At 44.2% G+C, this 16,180-nt stretch overlaps 2 protein-coding genes and 2 long non-coding RNA genes across 12 annotated transcripts; 2 read left to right on the top strand and 2 right to left on the bottom strand.

Moving 5' to 3' along the window:
- Positions 1 to 55: 55 nt before the first annotated feature.
- On the bottom strand, positions 56 to 1,871 carry LOC118510523 (PXMP2/4 family protein 3). 2 transcript variants are annotated; one of them, XM_036052468.1, is made up of 4 exons: positions 1,553 to 1,871; positions 1,004 to 1,146; positions 555 to 930; positions 56 to 468 (listed from the first exon to the last, which is right to left on the bottom strand). In XM_036052468.1, exons 2-4 carry the CDS (start codon positions 1,090 to 1,092, stop codon positions 355 to 357), a joined length of 579 nt encoding a protein of 192 aa, XP_035908361.1. In that variant the 5' UTR covers positions 1,093 to 1,146; positions 1,553 to 1,871; the 3' UTR covers positions 56 to 354. The 2 variants fall into 2 exon arrangements, with proteins under 2 accessions (XP_035908361.1, XP_035908362.1); XM_036052469.1 differs by lacking the exon at positions 1,553 to 1,871 and adding an exon at positions 1,218 to 1,512.
- A 93-nt stretch (positions 1,872 to 1,964) lies between these two features.
- LOC118510524 lies at positions 1,965 to 6,538 on the top strand. Of its 4 annotated transcripts, none has more exons than XR_004906021.1 (3): positions 1,965 to 2,236; positions 2,350 to 2,561; positions 6,154 to 6,538. It is a non-coding gene; the product is annotated as an uncharacterized LOC118510524 (long non-coding RNA). The 4 variants fall into 4 exon arrangements; XR_004906018.1 differs by lacking the exon at positions 6,154 to 6,538 and adding an exon at positions 2,631 to 3,333 and having other exon boundaries at positions 1,966 to 2,236; XR_004906019.1 differs by lacking the exon at positions 6,154 to 6,538 and adding an exon at positions 3,838 to 4,242 and having other exon boundaries at positions 1,968 to 2,236.
- Positions 4,599 to 6,809, bottom strand: LOC118510525. The gene is made up of 2 exons (XR_004906022.1): positions 6,582 to 6,809; positions 4,599 to 6,089 (listed from the first exon to the last, which is right to left on the bottom strand). It is a non-coding gene; the product is annotated as an uncharacterized LOC118510525 (long non-coding RNA).
- Positions 6,810 to 7,994: 1,185 nt separating this feature from the next.
- On the top strand, positions 7,995 to 14,505 carry LOC118510520 (E3 ubiquitin-protein ligase RNF185-like). Of its 5 annotated transcripts, none has more exons than XM_036052454.1 (2): positions 7,995 to 8,398; positions 13,330 to 14,505. In XM_036052454.1, exons 1-2 carry the CDS (start codon positions 8,278 to 8,280, stop codon positions 14,226 to 14,228), a joined length of 1,020 nt encoding a protein of 339 aa, XP_035908347.1. In that variant the 5' UTR covers positions 7,995 to 8,277; the 3' UTR covers positions 14,229 to 14,505. The 5 variants fall into 5 exon arrangements, with proteins under 5 accessions (XP_035908347.1, XP_035908348.1, XP_035908350.1 ...); XM_036052455.1 differs by having other exon boundaries at positions 7,996 to 8,328; XM_036052457.1 differs by lacking the exon at positions 7,995 to 8,398 and adding an exon at positions 8,913 to 9,128.
- Positions 14,506 to 16,180: the final 1,675 nt, after the last annotated feature.

Genomic DNA, 16,180 nt, shown 5'->3' with positions numbered 1-16,180 from the left:
GAATCGATCGACGTTTGATCTAATCACGTGCAATTGCAAAAAAACGGTCCGAAACTTATGCTTTAAAAATGTCAGTTTGATGGCGCTTTTATTTTTGACTATTTAAAACAAAACAATATCCACTTGAACACTTAATAGATAAAACGTTCTTTTTTCTTCTTTTTCCCAAACCCCTTATCTATCCAATAGCACTGCGTGCTGATTTTCGTTTCTTTTCCACCAGAAAAAATGTGTGTGTGTGTGCACTGGAATTAAATGATACAATCAAATGCAGTTGTCGGACTGGGCTTAGCCGGTCAAGTTCTGTTTCAGTTCAGTTCGATGGTCTTCCAGCGGTCGAGAAGGTTGGGAAGATCAGACAGACTTGCTCTTCTCCTGAGCCTGGCGACGCTGCTCCGCTTTCCTTCGCTTGGTGGACAGCACAACCATCCAGCAGAAGCCAATGATGTTTGCGAAGAGAACGCGCAACTGCAGGAAAAAAACGGGGTCGAAAAGTCAATGGTTTAGCCATATTATCCGTGTACTCCTCTGCCACACTCCCCCCGTTTACTTACCATCGGCGGAATGTAGTTGAAGTTGATAAACACGGGCAGCGTCAGATATTTCCAATTGCCCCGCAGAATGCTCCGATACTGGGTAATCAAATTGACGAACGCTTCATCGTGACTTTTGTACTCAAACCGTGAGATAAAGTACAGCGAGAGTGCCGTGATGACTGGCGCAAACAGCGCCCGTTCGCCCAGCAGCATCAGCAGCTTCTTGAACCGGCTATCGTTCGTGATGCGATCCAACCAGCTGTAGAAGAAATGCGACAGTGGACCGGTAAAGATCAGCCCGAACAGCCCGTACGCCAGCACCGAGTCCGTGTTCACCTGCTTGGCACCACCCAGCTTCTGTGAGACCAAGTTGGCGGACGATGCAATAACGCAGCTGAAATGAACATAAAATGAAAGTAGTAGGGGCAGCAAAAACCAGTTGGCGGCACTGAGTTACTGAGCCTTACCTCGTTAAAGCTTTCGTGCGTAGCGGATGCTCGAAGAGTTGTTCCAGATAGGAACCGAGCAGGTTATACAGCGGTCTCGAAAGGGACATCTTTAAACGGTCAAACAGGAACAGCAACAAACACTGAGCAAATGGGGTGCGAGCCTAGAATTGAACCAAATTAATTTGCAATTATTTAATAATGAGAAAATGGAATGAAAACGCACAAAACGTACGTCAGTGCCGTACAAAGCTACGATGTAGTCTACTTATCAGTACGCTAAAAGAAAAAGGGAAAACGATCGCAAACAGGGAACACGGAATGATAAAGCTTTTCTTGCATTATCTGGTGATAATACAGCTGCGCTTGTCGTGCAGAGTCCTTCTTGGGCTCCCACCACCATGACCTGACCCAGAAGGGGGGCTACCTAAATTTAGTCCCTCCTCTGGATAATAGTCGATTGCTTCACCTGATAAGCAACCCCGGCAGATAGCGAGGTTGTAAACAATGCTACACAAATACAACTCCCCAACCAAACCCTCAGCACCATAGGTCAAAGGTTCTTCTTACCGTGAAGGAAAGGAGGTCAGCAGGGGCAACGTTGGACTGGACTGGGTGCACAGATGATGCAGGATTCTGGTAACAAACATACAACTTTACAACACAAGCCTTTACCTATTGGCTAAAATATGAAGCGCAGCGCACTGTACAGAGTTCTTTCCTCTTTCTTTGAATAACACACTTTTTGCGACTTGCCACCCAAAAGTGGGCTGATCTGTTTTGATAAACACCGTACTAACGGTACACCCAACTGACAACTGACGTTGACAGCCGTCAAGTAGTGCCAGCAGATGTAAACATTAGGCTGGTGGCATTGCTCGGTTGTATACAACTAGTCGGATGGATTTGTATGGGATTTGACAGCTGAGATTTGGTTGTACACGACCGTCCGACCAAAATCAAAAATTTTTGATTTTGGTCGGACGGTCGTGTAAACCGAGTGAACTCGCTGGTATAAACTCAAAAAAAACCTTTGTTTTTCTTCAAATGACGGATTGCGGGATTATTTGTAAACAAGTGATTTTGCTACAAACAGCTACATCGCCATGGCAAAAACTGTAATTGACGAAGAATTTTTGATCTCTTTAGTGCAAGAACGGCGCTTTCTTTGGGATCTGCGCGATCGCATGTATAAGAATAGAGCGGTGACAAATAAAGCGTGGAATGAGATAGGAGCGGAGCTTAATGTTGAAGGTATGTATCTGTTAAAAGTCGCTGTGTGTGGCATGGAGGTTCTCATAAAACTAGTCTTTCATTAACTGCATCTGATATTTCGTTGTATCTTATCGATCCATCCATGTATCCAGTTTGCTGCGGGAACAAACCGGCAAACGAGTGGGTTGAATAAGTGAAGAATGAACAGACCCGATACTCTCGCGCTAGTTTCTTCGTTGCGTTGTATATCACCCCGGATGATAATGATAAGATTGGGCTTTTCCTTGATTAACCAGAATCGGATATTAACGGCGGACCCTTGTTGATAACGATCTTTTTCCGGTAAACGTATTTTTAGGATTGGGTGAGTAAGAACAACTTTTGCAATCTGAAACAGCTGTGTATTTAAACAGTAGTGTATTGTTCTCGCAAGGTCTATTGAACGTCTGATTTCTACCGATCATTAATTCTACCGAGTAGAGAAATCTTGATTTGATTTTTGTTATAGTTTTTCTTTGTTTTTGGCATGCAAGAAAATAGAAGATTCATGAACGATGACTAGTTATGTTGACATCGTTTGCATACTCGCATAGTTAGGACAACTCATCTACCAATTTGAAATCGTCGTCGACAAGTAAAATTTTACGTTCCTGTCAATCTTATCAATACGATCCTAGCAGCATCGAGGTTCAGACGGATTTAAAAGTAAAGTGTAATAACTTTATAATGAAAAAGGAATAATTTACATCCAGGGTTTGTACCGTTTTTTAGTAATTTTTCGCTAATTATTTGATTTCAAAAATATCATATATTTTTTAATATAATGATGAGTCGAGGCTCAATGAGTTTTCATTCGTTAGATGTTAGCACAATAAGAGGACCATTCTCACGGTTGCATATAGTACGTCGCTACTCCTTCGAGACACACACTTTCACACATGTACAGGTAATATTTATTATTGTTTTGTGGTACTTATTTATAGCAAAGACAATAAGTATGCGAACCATTTACTGTCTCATCAGACGGATGATTTAAATCTAATTGTAAGTTTTAGGAACTATTCATTCCCAAACGTTATAACTGTATCGAAAATTTGGATTACATCCAAGTAAATAAAAATGAAAGTATTCTCATTTTAATGCGCAAAATCAAATGAATTGGTACACTTTGTTCTATTACAATTGTTACCATTCTAGCGTATTTTTTATCTTACTATGTTATGTGCATTGCTATGGCGTTGCTCGACCCCAAAATAGTTTTATATGGATAGAAATGTTTTAATAGTACTAACGCAAAATATAATATGGACCACAACGCTGGTTTTAGGATAGAAAACGTTACTTTAAAATCAATCAATAACTAACAATACAGCATCGATACATATGAGCACATAACAATACTCACATCATCAGAACATATGAACCCATAACAACTATAAAGTAGTTATCTTTTTAAAATGTAATCTATAATTACGTCTCGCTGCTGTTTTGTTTCAGTATTACGTAGTTCTTAATCTCATTATCTCAGTCTCTCTAAGGAGTTATAATATTAATGTCACATAATTAATGTTTTTAATAATATTTTATTTAATATTTTTATTACATTTATATATTTTTTCCACAATTGATGAAAAACTAAGATGAATCGCTCTATATCCGCTACGATGAATGGTTTTTTTGCATTGCCGGTTCTAGCATTAAAAAGCATAATCCCGAATTGATGGAGAATCCATAGAAAACAGCAGTAAAACGTACAATGTTGCTCGTGGTCATGATGAAGCTAGAACGGTGTACCACTACGTTTCGCGAATGGTGCTGTGGTATGTGTATTTAAGACTCTTTAGTATCTTGCGCTTCGAATACTGTAATCGAAATCGCTCAATTCATTTACGATAATTAAAAAACTGCCGACATCCGAAAAATTATACTTTTGCTGAAAAGTATGGCCAAAAAATATTGATATTAATGTACATATAATTTTTTTCATGTATAAGCAAAAAATATAGGTTTATTGATAAATAAAATAATCCTTTTTTTAATCATAATTTTAATAAAATTTTCCTGATGAAAGTTGTATGTTTGGAAAATAACGTTCGATGAAAAAGGGAATTTTTGAAAGTATTGAGAAAACAAGCTTAAAAAAGGTATGCACATGATACATTTTAAAATATGAGAAAAAAATGCTTACAGCAAAACAGCTGATAGAATTGGCATGATAAAAAAATCACTTACAGTCGTATAGTTACGAATAACAACATGAAACGAGAATACATAAATTTAACTAAAAACAATGCAAACATCACTGCAAATAGGAGAAAGGATATAATCTACAAACCAACAATGTATACTGATAGCCAAACAATGTGCAGCATCATAAAAAGAAAGTAATTAAACAGCCATATCGATTAAAGCAGTCGAATTGCCTAAAGATTGTGAAATCTATTTATTTTACAAACCATTTATGAAATTATTCATGTCTACTACAAAAATAGTCCTTGAAACTGTCTCTAATTTCTGTTGCCTCACGAGAGGCATGATTATTCGCCCTATATCTTGCGTTAGAATTGCAATTTACGGAACCTGAATTTGAATCACCAGGAGTTGTAACAGTCTCTCTAAAATCAATGCATAAATTATGCAACAAGCATGCTGCCTCGAGGAACCTCGAGGAAGAACTCATGACGGAGGAGAACCAATATAACCAGCCGCAGGATTATGGAAAGGCAGCAGACGCAGAAAAGCATACATCAAGTAGCCAACCATCAGGCAGCAGGCCAAAACGCGCTTCTGATGCTGTGTTACTAGAAAATCTGTTGCTCATGGAAAAGGAAAGGCACGAGATGGCGAAACAACAAAAGACTGGCAACTATTACGCGATGATGAGTTTGGTTACGTTAATGGACAAATTAGAGATAGAGGATCAAATTGAAGTACGCGACGAAATTTTGCGTTTTGGGCACCGCGTGCTAAAAGAGAAATTTAGTAATTATAAGGATAATTGTTAAGATATTTAAGATAATAAATAATAATAGTTACGGTAATAGTAAGGTAATAAGGGAAAAGGTAATAGTTACAGTTTGTTTAGATGATAGTTATCTATAAAAAATGATTTTTTGTTAACATGAATTGCATTACGTTATTGTTTAAGTGTTTTTATTTACGTTTAACAGAATTCATATGTTCCTATAAACTTTAAAAATTAATAAACTACCAAATATGCCTTCATTTACCAATTCAATTCAATTACCATTCGGTTGTAGAGCGCAGTAGAAAGAGAGTTGATTCTAAGTTTTGTACCATTATTTATAAATTTTGCAAGGAGCCGAAAGCTCCGTATTTAATGAAAGTGGCTTCGGCTTTCGTTCAATCCGATCAAAATTTTGCCCTAGCTTAAACATCTCCTTATATCCTTACATCCTATCCTTAACTTCTATCGTTGGTGAGTTCGGCTCACCTTCGGTATGTCATGGGAACTCTGACGCTTTCCTTTGTAACATAACGTTTTAACACTATGAGCAAAGATACTAGTACTTTAATATAAACCGCCATAGATTTACAAAAATCCTTACAACTAAGATTTAAAACCACATACCTGAGAGTCACCATTAATCTCTCCTCTGGACTAATGTATGGAACGTGTGTGGGCTGTTTTGTGATGAGATGTTCTATCTTTCCCAAAATGTAGTCAAATGTTCTTTTTGACATCCTCATATATTCGAAAAACTTCTGTTCGTCTTGTTGAAGTTTTGGAAACAACACGTAGTATTGCCCGTTTAGCTTGCGATCCTTAAATATACTGTTGACTTCATTCCGCCTTTGTTTTTGCAACAATAAGTAACGCAAGGCGAGGCTCGTACTCCGTAAAATCTTTTGTTCAGTATCAGAATCCATTCTGCAAATAGAAAAAAAATATTTGAAGTAAAAACTTTGTATTGTTTATAACATCTAACCAACAGATAACAGACGTTTCCACATGCGTCTGCAAAAACGTTATTGAACTTGATCGGCCCGGGGTGTGATTCAGTCTCACAGGACTGGCTGGCACAGATAAAATAAAAAAGAGAAACTCCTTCGTATGCGGAGGTGCTAGGCTTCGAAAGGCGGAGCGAGACAATGCCGAATGTGTCTGTTCACAATGTAACCGAGTACCAAAAGGATGCTCAGGGCAAATTATACACGACAAGATGACCAATATTCATCACTCCGGTGGACAGGCCCGGCTACCGAAACTGAGAAGCTGTTTTGTGTCGGCCGTATGTCGGAGGAGGTGTATTCCTCCTGGTGTTTGCTGCAGCGATCATGTTGCAGCTGTTTTTGTAATAAACCTAATATATAACCATATATATGGTTAATATTATAACCAGTTTAAAACAGATAAACTCACATTTAATTTTCTTTTTTCGTTAAAAACGATGAACTCGCTTATTTTGTCGAAACGGATAACTCGCGAACCTGATTTATTTGTGTTTATGCCTTCTTTGTTTGTTTACATCCAAATGTCAAACCGAAAAAAGTCGTGCAACCAAATCTGACGAGCAATGACACGCTTCTCGAGGTCGTATACAACCAAAGTCGTATACAACCGAGCAATGCCACCAGCCTTACTCTTCCTTTTCAGCTGTTCACAGTTTAGGTCAAAGTGAGTTGAGAGGAGGTGCCGTAAAAAGCCCGTTTTGACACATGGAAAGAAGTAGAAGACCAGCACCAGTTTGACGTTTACTTGACCGCATTGAATCAGCTGGTTATATGTGTTGTTTATCATTCTCGAAGCAATAACATCATTATATGATTTGTTTTCTTCCATTCTGCTGTTCAATATCGTTCGGAAAGCTTAGATCAAGTGAAGAAATCAGGATATTGTAGTGTGTCAGTGCTATCTGAGGTGATTCTGTTTTATATTTATAACTGTTTTTGGTGGTAACGATTCAGCGCCTATATGGGCAGGGCAGCTGACTGTATCGGCGGCATAGACGGAGCCGGTTTGCATCCCCGAACTATTGGAAGATCCGAGATATAGGATCATTCCACTTTTTTGCCGATCTGCAAGCAAAAATTCATCAAGAGCACAGCAGATCGAGCTTAATCAATGTATGCAAGAGATCACTTGCTTGATCAACAAAGAATGCTTGACCGCAGTTTGTTTACATTTCAGTCAAGTAAACGTCAAAATTTTTTTCAAAATGTCCGACCGAGAAATCGCTATTCCGACACCTCCTCTCAACTCACTTTGGTTTAGGTTATGAGCCTTATCAGGACCAAGGTGTATGTATTTAGAAGGTGGATTTTTATCGATTTGACAGGGCGACATTTTAGTCCAGTTATGTCAGAGTTTGTTTACAAAATCATATGGTATGGGCAACAAACATGAACAAACAGCCTCAATTCTCAATCCCTTGAGCAATTTCGCTAATTTATGGGTCATCTTCGCATATCAAATGTTGTTCCACAGAAGATTGACGATATTTGGTTGCATTTTTCGTCAAAAAATCGCAAGCGATACCACCACCGGCGCCTCCTCCGACGCTGCCATCACTCTTCTCAATACCCTTCCCCTCGATCACCCCGGAACTGTTATGTCAGGTCGAGAAATGTCAATTTGCTCTAAACAACTCTACCTTCTATATCTACATACCTTGATCAGGACTAACAAATTAAAGAACGATAATGCATTACAAAAACAATCCCAAAATATGTAAAATAATCCATATTATCCGCTTTATTCCTTGATGGATTCTGTATATGAATCGTGTGTGTGTGTGTTAACCGTGCTTTATTATGAACATAGCTGTCACCAGTTTGACGTTGCTGGCTGGGCCCGAAGGTGGGACACCCGTCAGCGGGAGCAAAAGAAAAATATTATTTCATCACACGCAAACTAATTTTAAAACGGTGTGGATGTCCACCTAGTCCCACGTGAAATCAAGTCCGCGTACTGCATTTATCGCACCCCTTCGCTCCAATCTCCTCTGCGTTGGCGTTTGGCCAAATAAATGGCAACAGCACTGCCGCCCGTGTGAAGGAATAATCGTTCGAACGCAAAACACAACAATCAGTCAGTGGAATTGTGGTTGGTTGGATGAATGGATGATAGAGAACCGTCGGCGGAACAATCAGCAGATATCGCAAAACACGTACGTGTCTCTTTGTTGAATACGGCCCGATTGTTTCCCAGTACGTCCAAGTGCTGCAGTCCGAATTCTAGTGAGTGTTTCGCCTATGGTTTTAAGGATATGTGTCTGGAAGTTACCGAGATAAGTGTGAACCGATAATGATTTTATTATCAAAACCGTGCCCTCCCAACCTTCCTGGGGGTTGGCAGAAAAAAAGCAGTCCCACAAAAAAAACCCCATCCTACTACGATCCATTCAGTTTTTGCCAAGGATAGTGGAGCCATTCGGCTGGAAAGTGAATCGAACACGATCGAAACGTCGCGAACTTGGGGGGAATATGGAGTGGCATGAATTGCCACTATCATCCCCCATTTGAAAGGGGTGTAAAAAAGAAGCAATGCCACCACTGTGTGCGGTACGGTTGTGTGTCGTGTCTGTTGTGTTTGCACGCGTGTGTGTGTCCACGATGTGCGTTGTGTTGTGTGTGCAAACACATCAGGGATGTCACAAGCGGTGCGCTGCACCAAAAACTACCCCCCAGCACATCCTCCCCCATCCTGTCCACCCTGGTTCGACACAAGAAGAAAAAAAAACAGAGTCCGCCCGGTTGGTCGGTCGGGCTGAGTGATTTGTTTTTGGTTGTTGTGTGTGCATCTGTTTTGGCCTCTACCGTGTTCCCACAGTACAGTGACGCGTTCACAGCACAGTAAATAGTGCGCCTGTGCGCTGCTATCGGTTCCCCTTTTTCCCTGTTGTTTTCGTTGGTCGATTACAAGAGGGTGGTGTCGTGGTTTGATCCCATCGGAAACACACACATTCTGGTACAATTGGATCACGTCTACTACGTAAAATCGTGCTTGATCTAGTTAGCAAGGGCAGGCCGTTGTTGGCAACTGTAGTTTATGCCGTGGAAGTGGTGCTTTTAGTAGTAGACTGTAAATTAAATGTGTTTTTGTGTTACTTCTTCCCCGTTCTTTACAACCCGACAGTAAGTGTTACGGCGGCGGCCCTGATGGGGTAGATATCCTTTTTTATACCCCACGTCAGATCTCAGCTCAGCTGAACCTCCAAAAACCAGTTTCGAAGCATTTAACTTCATTCCGAATGAAGCGCCGAAGAAAGCCCGCAATGTTCGAGAAACACCGCGTTTTGCAGTGCACGCGTAGACACACTCCGCTCCGTTTTGCGGCCGAGTTAAATCGCTTTCCTCCGGGGGAGGGATTATGTTTCATACTTTTTTTAATGCTTTCATTTTTAGTGCAAAATGATTGCCAAGGAACTGCAAGGAAGAACTGCACGACCTTCACACGGCATGTCGACCGTTTTACCTTCGGTCACTGTTGTTGCGCTGTTGCAATGGAAACCGGGAAGTCGAACTTAATGACGAACACCCGCCGCAAACTAGATCGATCGAGGAGGAAAGATGAAGCCGAGCGACCGGTTTTAGGACCCACCAAACCAGGAAGCGACGACTCGGGTTGGTCGTTCAATGCGAAGAAGAGGCACCTTAGGCGGTATGACCGAAAATTGCCGGAAATGTGTAGAAATACGGTTTTTGAAAGGCCCACGCACACGTGCCCGACGAGACACGGTGCAAACGGTCAACCGACAAGGTGGCTGCCCAGTGTGTTGTTGCGCATCACATGATGAGGCATGATGGGTGGTTGTTGATGCGTTATTTGATAACGCGCGACCTAAGCTAAGCACTCTCTATGCTGCCGCTGGTTCGGATAGCGCGGCACCGCACAATCATGCCACCGCAAAAGACGTCATAAACGCCAAAGATCGGCACGATCTACGCAGCGAAAAGCCAAGCTCCGTTTCACTTCCCGAGTTTCGCCGCAGAAGCATATTTTGTTGCTGCTTGAATGACTTCTAACGTCTGCAGGCGCCTCATCATCACCGGGCGCTTTTTTTTTCCTCCCCCGGTGCTAATTAAATGCCTTCTTTACGCAGCCACGGTAAGGCATTAGCTCATGAATATGCCCATCCATCCATCCGTAACGGTTGCGGGTTGAAATCCATTTTCCATCCATCCAGCAATAATGAACCTCTCAATCGACGACCGGTGAACGTGTAAGAGAGAGCGAGAGCGCCGGTTTGAAGATATTCTTTGGCCACCAATTTTCACTATCCCTAGCGCACACACCTTCCATCAAGGGCGTACTAGCAGCGGACCGATTGCAACGAGCCGATTTCCATCCGTGTACCGTGCGTGCCCCTGCATACATACATATTTATGTACAACCACGAGGTGGGGGCCCTTTTTTGTTGCACCTTTCCACGTCTTCCAGGCAGGTTGCCGCCGGGTACGTGCGTGCCGCCCGAAACTGTTTAGTAACTGTGAACATGTGTGATTTTTGGGTCGCCGCAAAACGTCTCTCGGTACGTCTCGGCCGGGTCAGGCAAGACACACAGTGTTGGTCGCAAAAAGGCCCGTCCGCAACCTTGAAAAGCTAGTGTTGACTAATTTGTTGTTTGCTGCCCGTTTAAAAACCCGCACCGCACCGTGTCCCTGCCTGGTGTGGTTTGGCCGCTGCGTTGCGTTCCGAGCACGAACAGAAGAGTGATTGTAGGGGGGGGGGTTGACAAAGATACCAGGGAGGAAGAAGAAAAACATGTAAAGAAAAGTGTATTCAAAGTAGTGTACCAAGATAGTAGAGCCACACTGCCGTACACCGTTGGTACATTGGATGAAGGACGGTCAGGGTCGTGCGCGCTTTCGCTATGCGGCGTTTAATGCTGCTTGGCTGGGGAAGGTGTTTACGCACTGAAAAGAACCAGTTGAACCTATCGATGAATTCAGAACGCCATAAGCTTAAGAGCGGTCAATTACGCAGCTGGCACAGTTCTTATCAATAGAGGGAAAGGGGGTGCGCGCGTTGGTTCCGAGGATTGGAGAGGATTGTTGTGAGAGAGAGGTAATTCGAGCAGGGGTGTTGTATCTCGACGCAATTTTCTTCGCATTTCTTGCGTCCATTAGGGGGCATATCGCAGAGAAGAATATGTGTATCTAGAGGTCGGGGTATCCGTCTAATCTGCGAAGAATCTTCTTCTCCTTCCTTGGCACATGGCACAACACCTCGAGAGGTCTCGCGACCTGCCATTTCCGGCTTTCTGTGACTCAATTTTACCCGTAGCAAAGTAGTCAAAATTCTTGCGTACGGGGAGCCGGTCTGGATGGGATTTGAACCCCGGTCCTGCCGTGTGAAGACCGGCGACGTTATCGCATCCGCCATCGGACCGCTCCAAATCTGCGAAGAATATCCTAGTCAATATCCGTGACGAAGTTGTCCATGAAAAAATCTCTCAAAACGACCGTCGTCGATCTCCGAACGGACCAATAGAATAGAGCTAACCCCTATCAGATGACCTTATTCAATCTTTCGTGTGTCAAGATCGAGTAGCAACTAACTGCCAGGGCGTCGAAATAGAGTTGAAGCTTATTTTTACGATCGTCAAGGCACGGGTCGAGACCAGTTGAACTGACGAAGGAAGTAGTTTTGTGTTATATTTTTGAATTTTGGATTCAAGGTGAATTGGAGACACAGGAAGTCATATTTTTACGGCCTTGCAAAGTCTATTTTCGTCCAATGCAACTGTGCAAACTCTTACTCACTCAAAAATCGGCCTAACTTCGAGCATTTGGAGGTTTGAATGTTAAATGTCGGGGTGCCACTAGAAGATACACCCCGCAATCGTATCGCATGGTACTGATTGGAATAACTGTGCCACGTCAATCGTCATTCCGATGATGGTGCGTGACGTGTGCAACCCCCCGACCAGGGGGACACCTCTATTAACATACGATGCATGACAATCCTTCAAAAAAAGAATCCACCACCAACACGACCACGCAAAAGGACACACGTCACACGTGTGGCACTGTTCTGACGTGCCTCTAATACACCGGATACGCATGGCCGGGATGGCACGTTCGCCCATTTACATTGGTTTCGTTGGGTGAGGTACACAATCCCAAGCCACAATCATTGGGCCACCGACGTCGCCGTAAGACTGATGTCGCGCTCACTAATAGGAAGTAGGAAGTGATGGGTTTCTCTATCAATAATGCCTCCATTTGATTTGGGGGCTCTATTCGCTCCTTAATCCCGCGTGAACTGCATGCATTTCAGTGGCGTATGCAAATGTGTCCATATCGCTGTTGCAAGGTTACAGTGCGGCAACCTTGCAAAGAAGCGTTCTTGCCCATCCTTCCTCTTTCATCAAATCACTGCACCAACAGTTGTTGTCCGTTGAACTGGTTGGGGGCAGTCTTCCGGTCGACGACCATCCTTTCCAAATCCATCCGATCGATATGGACGGTATTGCGACACGTGCTTTTCATACTTACTGCCACGTGCTCCAACTCCAACTTCTGCTGTGTCCGGTCGGGTAGAATTAGGCTCTTTCCTCGATGGTAATGGAAACCCCTGCTGCTACTAACCCACAGGTGGACAGTTTGATGGAACGTACTGATTCCTTGATAGCTACTCTTATTGAGTCGTCGTAGCGGCACAACGGTTCAATGTCCGGCCGTGTAAACCGGTACCGGGGGTCCATGACTGGTCTGGTGCTGTGTCAACGAGCTCTTCATGGTGGCGAGCTGCAAACAGAAGACGGGCCGGTACGGGTGGGACACAAATTAGAGCCACTCTTGGGCTGGAGTTTGAACGGAATGAATTAGTCAGGCACCTTCGCTTGTCCTCGCATCGGCAAGCGTTAGCTCAGCTTTACCTATGTCCTCCCGGAAGCAAGTTGGGAGAAGATCAACTTCTTCGTTGTTGGATTTTGAACTAAATTTGTCCCTGTTTCGCGTCAGACTTCCTCGGCAGGACAGTCAAGAGTCACAGAAAGGGTGTCGACGATGAGTCCTTGTATCTCTCTGCAGCTACCATAACCTTTCGGCCAGTTGGGGAGCATATTAGAATCTTCATAGAGAGACAAATCCAAGGCTTAAGTTGTGGGAAAGGCCCTCGTTCTGCTCATACTAATTGTTCTGCGTTCGGCTTTCCATTCCAGGTGGTAAAATTGTCCCACATTCTCTCAGCGGAATGGCATCAACGACAGAGATTCCTCCGACCGTGAGCACCGCGCCCACCGCACCCCTGCTAGAGGATCTCAACGAGGACACGTCCGGCTCGTCGTCGTCCACCACAACCGCGCCGACAACGACAGACAGTGGCAAACCCTCCACATCGTACAGCTTCTCCTTCACTGGTTCGGACGGTTCCGGAGCCAGCAGCAGCAGCAGCAGCAGTAGCTTCACCATTAAACGACCGCCGGGGACGGCGGTGGACACGAGCGCTGACCCTCCCTCCCCCCATTCGACGGCCGGTGGGAGTAGCAAAGCACAGCTAGAAAATGCCCCCGACGCGGAGGGAGGCGATGGGGCGGCGGCCAGTTCCTCCACCACCACCGAGGCCGGCGAGGAGGAGAAAAAGGATGACTCCATGTTCGAGTGTAACATTTGCCTGGACACGGCCAAGGATGCGGTGGTCAGCATGTGCGGGCATCTGTTCTGCTGGCCGTGCATTCACCAGTGGATGAACGGGTACCGGAACACGTGCCCGGTGTGCAAATCGTCGATCAGCAAGGAGAAGGTGATACCGCTGTACGGGCGCGGCGGCAGCAAGGAGGATCCCCGCAAAAAGGTACCACCGCGGCCGGCCGGCCAGCGAACCGAGCCGGAACAGCCGCACGGCTTCCAGAGCTTTACCGGCGACGGCAGCTTCCACATGTCGTTCGGCATCGGTGCGTTCCCGTTCGGCTTCTTTACCTCCACGCTCAACTTTGGCGACTTTCGCGGCACGGGCAACATGGCGCGAGAGAATACGCGCGAATCGGAGGAGGACCAGTTCCTGTCGCAGCTGTTCCTGTACGTGGCGCTCATCTTCCTTGCCTGGCTGGCCATGGCTTAGAGGGGAGAGAGAGAGAGAGAGAAGAACGCGGAAAACGTGGTGGTGGTGCCGTTCACGACGGTGATGATAATCTGCCCGCAGAAAGCCAGCAAAAAGACAGTCTCAAATGCGTTCCAACACGGTTTATACACTTGTTTACGTTTTCCTATCTGCATCCTGTGAAGTAGTATGTGTGTTGCGCGTGTGTGTGTGTGAGTGGCTTTTCTTTTTACCCCCGGCACACAAAAGGTGTATGTAATTTATTGAATGTAACATGTAAAAAAAAAAAAAACAGAAGCAAACATTAATGCGAAAATGTGAACTGTGTGTGTGTGCGCGCATAATAATGCAATTTGGCGGCAGTCACACGACACATTTGGATCACGGTGAAGAAACAGCTGTAATTATGTATATGTATAATGTATTCCTCTTCCTAAACAATCTATCGTTGCGTCGGGTTTTTTTTTGTATTATTGAAACAAATCTGTACCCCCCATCTGTTTTTTGTTTGTTTTGATGATGGTGATGATGATGATTTACGCCCCCGACCAAGGGGGGGGGGGGGGGGGGGTAACCATGCGTAAGCGGTAGAACACGTGTCAGTTAAGTTTAAGTGGTATAGTTAAAAAGTGAAATAAAAGCAAAAAAGGAAAACAGTATACGAACTCACTTTACTTGCGCAAATTCGAAAACAAACACATCTATCAGTGCTGTTAAGAACTTTTTTTTATTCTGGCCTGGCCGTATTGCTTAAAGCTAAATTACAAATATCAGTACAATTCACGATGGTTTTGGAGACATTTCCTTCTCCAAACCGTGAAAGGGCACCTTATCCCGGGTTGTGCTCGGTTGATCCGTTAATAATATATCCGTCATCCAGTAGTCGTGGTAGTGTTGGTTGCTAGGGTCGGTATCGTAGGTGATCATCTCATCCCGTTTGTTTTTGGGATATGCCATCGTCAGTTTTCGGCGTGTCGAGATCCAGCGTTCTTCTTGCCATCCCTCTGTCTTGTCAGCATCCAGGATATCATCCAGGATATTCCGCCTATGCCATACCAAGCCCCTCTCTATCATCGCACTCACTCATACATTCATTCATTCAATCAGTCATTCTTCATCATCAGTAGGAGTGGAAGGATAGAAGGTAAGGTACTAAACTACAATACCATTCGCTCGGCAGAACTCAAAAAAAGTCCTATGGTAGGCATCATCCCCCCCCCCCCCCATCAGATCTCGAATTGAAACGTTGGGCGTTCTGCCGATGTCCCGAACTGCGTCCAATAATAAGGAGAGGGTCGTGCTGCCTCGTACTCCAGACAAAACCATAGAGCATGATCTATGTCATGGTATCCGAGGCCACAGCCACATGTTTTGGAGTCGGCCCGTCCTATACGCTGGAGATGCGCACCCAATGCGAAATGGTTAGACCTAAGCCTAGACATCATTCGAATGGGCGCACGATCTCCTGAGATGGCTTGGAACCAAAGCTTCACAAGCTAGCTTGGGGAGTGATCGAATATAAAAAACCTGCCAAGCTCATCCGTGTCTCACATACTCTGCTGCCACCGAGCCATGCAGAGAGATTGTGGGAAAGAGACCCTTCCGAAGCGCCCCTTTTGGCCAATTGATCTGCCCTTCCATTGCCTTGAATACCGCAATGGGCGGGCAACCAAACAAGAGATATTCGGTAAGATTTTTCAAACAAGGAGCTTAAGATCTTTAAAATTTCTTTCATAAAGTAGTCTGGGCTCTTAATTGCCTTCGCAGACTTTGGTGCTTCGCCAGCGCTTAAGCTGTCGGAGAATATGAAATATTCGTCTGGAGGACGACAAGCACTTATGATCGATAAGGCGTAAAAGATTGCGGCGAGCTCCGCTATGATAGATTGAGCATGGTCGGCGTAGTTGAAAGAATGCTTCGGAATCAATGTTGTATACGCCAAATCCGATGCCCTGATGGTCTGAGGAGGATCC

The sequence above is a fragment of the Anopheles stephensi genome, chromosome 3 (assembly GCF_013141755.1).
Source record: "Anopheles stephensi strain Indian chromosome 3, UCI_ANSTEP_V1.0, whole genome shotgun sequence".
Classification (NCBI taxonomy): domain Eukaryota; kingdom Metazoa; phylum Arthropoda; class Insecta; order Diptera; family Culicidae; genus Anopheles; species Anopheles stephensi.
Note: the sequence above shows the minus strand (reverse complement) of the source record. Positions and strands in the feature narration are given on the sequence as shown.

Excerpts from the sequence above, each read along its gene's own strand:
- LOC118510523 (XM_036052468.1), bottom strand. The coding sequence starts at position 1,092 with ATGTCCCTTTCGAGACCGCTGTATAACCTGCTCGGTTCCTATCTGGAA. Across the intron at positions 931-1,003 it reads CGCACGAAAGCTTTAACGAG|CTGCGTTATTGCATCGTCCG; the intron begins GTAAGGCTCAGT and ends TGTTCATTTCAG. Across the intron at positions 469-554 it reads TCAACTACATTCCGCCGATG|TTGCGCGTTCTCTTCGCAAA; the intron begins GTAAGTAAACGG and ends TTTTTCCTGCAG.
- LOC118510520 (XM_036052454.1), top strand. The coding sequence starts at position 8,278 with ATGGATGATAGAGAACCGTCGGCGGAACAATCAGCAGATATCGCAAAA. Across the intron at positions 8,399-13,329 it reads GTGCTGCAGTCCGAATTCTA|GTGGTAAAATTGTCCCACAT; the intron begins GTGAGTGTTTCG and ends TTTCCATTCCAG.